Raw genomic sequence first — 5,540 nt, 5'->3', positions numbered from 1 at the left:
AAAAATATAATAATATTATTTTCCATTTCACCAATGATAATACATATTAGAAAAATCTAAAAAAACTGGTTTAAGTGATGTATTTAACACATGTGATAATAGTGGTTGCATCTGCAATTTACATCTACAGACAACATTCAACTTCATGTTTTATTCTGTATAATAAGTTTTTTCTAATACTTCCTTTGTATAACACCAAAGATCTCTAACTCTCATTAGTTTCTAATATAATATAAACCAATTTTTGTGTTGATGTATTTCAAGCTTACTCTATAACCGTAAAAAAGATGTATATCAGTGTGCCAGTTTGTATGAACGTTTCATATTTAACATGAAATATGAAACCAATTGGTAAAAGTATAAAAAATAACATTCATATAAAAAATTAAACATTTCAGTAATCAAAACATCTTATACTCAATAATACAAAGAAAGCAACCAGGCATAAACGTGTATTTACAAAATTGTTGTTAGAATTGAGCAAAATGTACACTACTACATACATATGGGGGAGAGAGATGTCTAACTAGCCAAGGATAAAAAGTTACATGCCCAAAATCCAAACTTTTTTGGCAAATACATGGCATTTTTTAAACTTAGAGGGGTTAGTATTGCTATTTTAGTGAACAAATGGGGAGGAATGATAGAAAGCACAATCTTACTTACCTCATCTCCTAACCTTGTGCAAATCACTAATTTGCAAAAAAGGGCTTCCTAAACCTTTTGTTTTCTTTTCACTCTTTCTAAAAAAATAAAAGAACACAATCCCGTATTATATCATTTTACAGGTGTAATACACTAAATCAGTTAAAATTGTTTGTAAATGACATATTGGTTTCTAATAAGCAAACCAACATAACTGTCATTACATAACAATTCAACTGGTTTATTGTATCATATCTATAAAATGAAATGATACCATGATTGTATTTAATAGATTCTTCCTTTTTGGTTCTTTTTTTGGGGGGTTGGTCACTAGAAACCATAGGATTCACTCACATACATATGACAAGTATAGTAAGGACAATTTACAACCCTTGATCTTCTTTGATGCTTGAATTCGACGATAGAGATTTGAAGATAATCGGTGCACCATATTGTGGGTAGAGTAGCATCAAAACCGTTGGTGCGTGTTGATACTTTGGAGATAACCGAAAGGAGAATCTTTGTAATATGATTGCAAGTGTCAATTTAGCTTGTAACATGGCTAGATTTTGTCCAATGCACGTACGTACACCGATCCCAAAAGGTATGAATGACACTGGGTGTTTAGCAGCACGAGCTACTCCATCTGAAAACCGTGATGGGTTGAATTCGTTAGCATCATTGCCCCAGATGGCTTGATCATGATGAACGGCTAGGATTGGAATAAGAAGCTCGGTCCCACGTGGGACCTTACATCCTCCTAGTTGGACATCCGCCTTTGCTCGTCGAATCGATGCGACAATTGGAGGGTACAACCTCAAGGACTCATTGAGAATCATGGTCAGCTGCACATGGGATCACATTTTATAAGTAAAAGTGAAAAGAATTTTTTTCATAAGGGTAAAATGGTAATTTAATAGGTTTGGGGGGTAGAATGGTAATTTAACATTAGGTAGAAGACAAAACATGATTTTAGCGTGAGAGAGAGTGTACCGTCTTAAGCTTGGAAACATCATCTTTGGTGGGGATGTCACGTGGTCCGCACACCTTAAGCACCTCGTCACGTGCTATCACCTGCCACTGTGGGTGCATCGCTAGCAAGACCGTCGTCCACGTTAGCAGGTTGGATGTCGTCTGTTCTCCGGCGAAAAAAAAGCTCTTGCACTCCTCCGCAATGTCACGTGCTGTGATGGCGGGTGCCGTCGCCGGCGAGGAATTCACCGATTCTTTTGTACTCGCCTGGATCATAAGCCCAAGCAAATCCTTAGGCCCATTTTCCATTCCTTCTTTATCCCAATTTTCCCTTCTCCTTTCAATTACCCTCATTAACGATTTCTTGATTTCCCTCTCTAATCTCCAAGATTCTCTATTTCGTTTCGTGGGTAAAAACCTTTAAAAAAAATAATACTGTATAAATAAATTCGGTTATGAATACTAAAATGGGAGACACCATGTGTCATACTCGGAATTTGGTTAGCAGTACTAGAATGGATGACACCCTGTGGCTCGAATACTGATAATTATATAAAGAAAAATTAGGATAATAGATTGTGACATGTACCTATAACCCGGGATAGTGACCTTTTGAAATGCTTCAGAAGCCAAGACCATTTGTTGAGCTTGTAATTGAAAAATGTGTTTTCCATCTTCATAACTACTACCAAATGCGGTCCTTGTGACGGTTTCCTCGGTTAAATTTTGGTACCATTGTGACACTTCAATTTCGACTTCATCGGAATTTGACATGTCTAACCATTTTTCTAACATTGTCACGATACTTGTCGTGGCATTGGGTATGAGTAACTGTGGTAAACAAAAGATATTTTTATTTGTTAAAGATAAAAACTTTTAGAAATACATGTAATCTAATGATTGAGAAAAAGTAAAAGTTAGCTTACTTTGAGATTCTCCATGTGAAAGGTGGGAGTGATGATTTTTCTATGGAGAGCCCATTTTTCACCTTTGAGGCTAAGGAGACCATCACCTTCAAGTTGTTTGATGAGAGGGTGGGCTTCATTTTTTTCATAAAATTCGGCTTTCGAACTGAATATTTCTCGAATTAGGTCAGGTTCGGCTACTGTTAGCCGAACCGTGGGTCCAAACCATACTAAAAAAGTTGGACCTGCAAAAGGGTAAACAAAATTTACTATGAGAAAGAAGAAGTTGTTTTTATCTTACTTTTATACCATCATAGTAACTATAGAGCTAGAAGAAGTTGTTTGTATCTTTCTTTTATACCATGATAGTAAATATGAGAAAGAAGTTGTTTTTTATCTTTCTTTTATACCATCATAGTAAATATAGAGCTAGAAGTGGTAAGCATCAAGTTAAACAAAAAAAGGGTGGTGAGAAAGAAACAACACATGAGCCACTAATTTCATGAAGTTGTAAACTTGTACTCGTAGAGAGAGAGTAGAGAGAGAAAAGACAACTCAATGACTATGCCACTATCAAACAGAAACAAGTTCATTATCAAAACCAAGCTTCCCACAAAAATCTAAACGAATTATAAGGACACAAAGGGAACCGAAAAGGAAATCATAACTCCATGACTTTACATACAAAGATTTCTAAAAAATTCATGATCTTTATCCTTAATAAATACATAATTCTCCACTCCATAACCATTTTCTTTTTATATATACATATACATATATGTATTGAGAGAGAAAGAGAGAGAGAGAAAGAGAGTAAAATGAAGAATATATGCATCCAAGCTAAGGAGGTGGTCTAAAAAGCTACCTCCATATGTTGTCATGAATGCTATAAAGCGGACAAACCTAAAAATTAATCTTTTAAAACGATAAAATATAAAAAAAGACACCATCACATGAGAAATTTTCCAAATTCCCATACGCATAGGTGCACTCATGAATTTTAAAGGAAAACCCATGCCATTTTAAGAAAAATATAGACTGAAAATGATCCGAAATTTGATGATATAGTGATATATCTAGAACCCATTTCACTAATGCACAGTTTTCGACCCCATTTAGGAATCCAATTTATATACCATGTCCAAGATTCGAACTTGGAACATCTTTTAAAGAACCCATGTCTCTTTGACTTGAATAAGATCATTCGGTTACATGGGTTCAAATCCATTTGAAAGAAAAAAAAAATAAAAAGAAGAAGATGAAGAAAAAGACCCAATTTCTTAATCTTTTTCAAGATTAGAACATGAGAATTGAAGATCAAATATGAACATACCGTAGATTTTCTTCCAATGATGGTAAAAAGAGAGAACTCTCGGGAGAATATTGTGAGAAAAAGGCATGGGTTTTGAAGAAGCTTCCACCATTAAACTCACAAGCTCTTTAGCATTACCAATAAAGAAGCAATAAGGAGGTCCCCTTATGCCTTGTTTGGCAAAATGCTCTTCAATCTTCCTTGGCTTCCACCATAACAACACAAAAATCTTCACACCAAACACCATCACTATCAAGAAAATCAACACCACTTTCAACCACCATTTCAAGAACATCATATCGTCTTCCATTTTTTTGCTTTTCTTTTCGTTTCTTTTTCTTTCTCTCTCTCTAAAAAAAACTGTGTTTCTTGAGAGCTTTTAAGCACTGCTTTTTTGGGCTTGAGAGAAGCTGCCTCTTATCTTCTTCTTTGGTTATGTTTGTTAGTACTTGACAGTGGTTTGTTCTCCTTTTTAATGCCACCAACAAGTTTAGAGAGAGAAAGTGTGGAGAGAGAGTGTTGGGGGGGGGGGGGGGGGGGGGGTTGGCAAGGCCAACGGCGTAGGGGCCGCCATTGGAAATTTGGAATTATAAGGGTCAACGAATGATAATATTATGATCTTACTCTTATAATTTGTTAAAGACAATAATACCCTTGTCTTTTGTAAGAAGGACTGGTTTTCTTTTTTCGGGGATCTTGAAATTGAATCTTGGATGGCCTTTTTCGTTTCACTTTCCAATATCATTAGTATATTACAAAAGTTGCAAGGGTTGGATTGTAAACAAAGAAATTCATATAATAATTTTTCGTTTCCAAGGTTTCATATTTGTAAATTGAAAAAAAAAAAGAGTTGCAAAGGGAGGAGGGGTGATTCCTTATGTCACCTAGTTGCTTTGTTGCTTCATTTATATAAAGATGACTATGACTATAAATTTAGAGAAATGATAAAAGAATGTGTTACCTATAACCATATCAAATTCATACCTAAGTCGAACAAGATAATCATTTATATCAATTTCATGTTTACAACTTATATAGTTAGAATGTATTTGGTTCATGGATTTCAAAAGAATTATAAAGATTTTGAATGTAAATTTTTGTGAAATTTGGGTTTGGTTAACAACTCAAAGGAATTTGAATACTTTATATTCAAGATAAATTGTCATTCTTTGGCTATAGGCAAATATGTTGGATTTCATTTCTTATTTTTTATTATAAAGACAAAAATGTCTTGGCCTCTTTTTTATTTATCTAGAAATCATCAAAACAAAATATCATAATCTCTCCCATACTCTACCTATACCCACCCCACCCTAATACTACCACCCCCCCCCCCCCCTCCTCCACCTTCACCCTTATCTCATATGTATGCCAACAAGTACACACATATATACATGAGTAAGAGTTTAATTGATAAGAAATTTATCATTATTATTGAAAAAAAATATATGTTACAATAAAAATCATATTTTAATCGTATTATATAATTTACTTTTCAATTTGACAAACCTGCGACTAAACATAAAACAGGTTTCACTACATGATAACCAAACGCATAACAAATTCTAATTCTATTTGATTACATTTCTTTTGACAAATTCAATTTATTACAAATAATAATAATAATAATAATAATAATAATAATAATAATAATAATAATAATAATAATATGAACCAAACTCTCCCCTTAAACTTAATTGTATCAT

The 5,540-nt window shown here is 33.9% G+C and overlaps 1 protein-coding gene across 1 annotated transcript; it reads right to left on the bottom strand.

The window, feature by feature from the left end:
* Positions 1 to 398: 398 nt before the first annotated feature.
* On the bottom strand, positions 399 to 4,276 carry LOC145069002 (cytochrome P450 734A1-like). The gene is made up of 5 exons (XM_079015974.1): positions 3,856 to 4,276; positions 2,544 to 2,767; positions 2,207 to 2,448; positions 1,639 to 2,035; positions 399 to 1,490 (listed from the first exon to the last, which is right to left on the bottom strand). Exons 1-5 carry the CDS (start codon positions 4,142 to 4,144, stop codon positions 1,029 to 1,031), a joined length of 1,614 nt encoding a protein of 537 aa, XP_078872100.1. The 5' UTR covers positions 4,145 to 4,276; the 3' UTR covers positions 399 to 1,028.
* Positions 4,277 to 5,540: the final 1,264 nt, after the last annotated feature.

The sequence above is a fragment of the Lactuca serriola genome, chromosome 8 (assembly GCF_051521515.1).
Source record: "Lactuca serriola cultivar US96UC23 chromosome 8, Lser_US96UC23_V15, whole genome shotgun sequence".
Lineage (NCBI taxonomy): Eukaryota > Viridiplantae > Streptophyta > Magnoliopsida > Asterales > Asteraceae > Lactuca > Lactuca serriola.
This window is presented reverse-complemented; position numbering and strand designations above follow the sequence as displayed.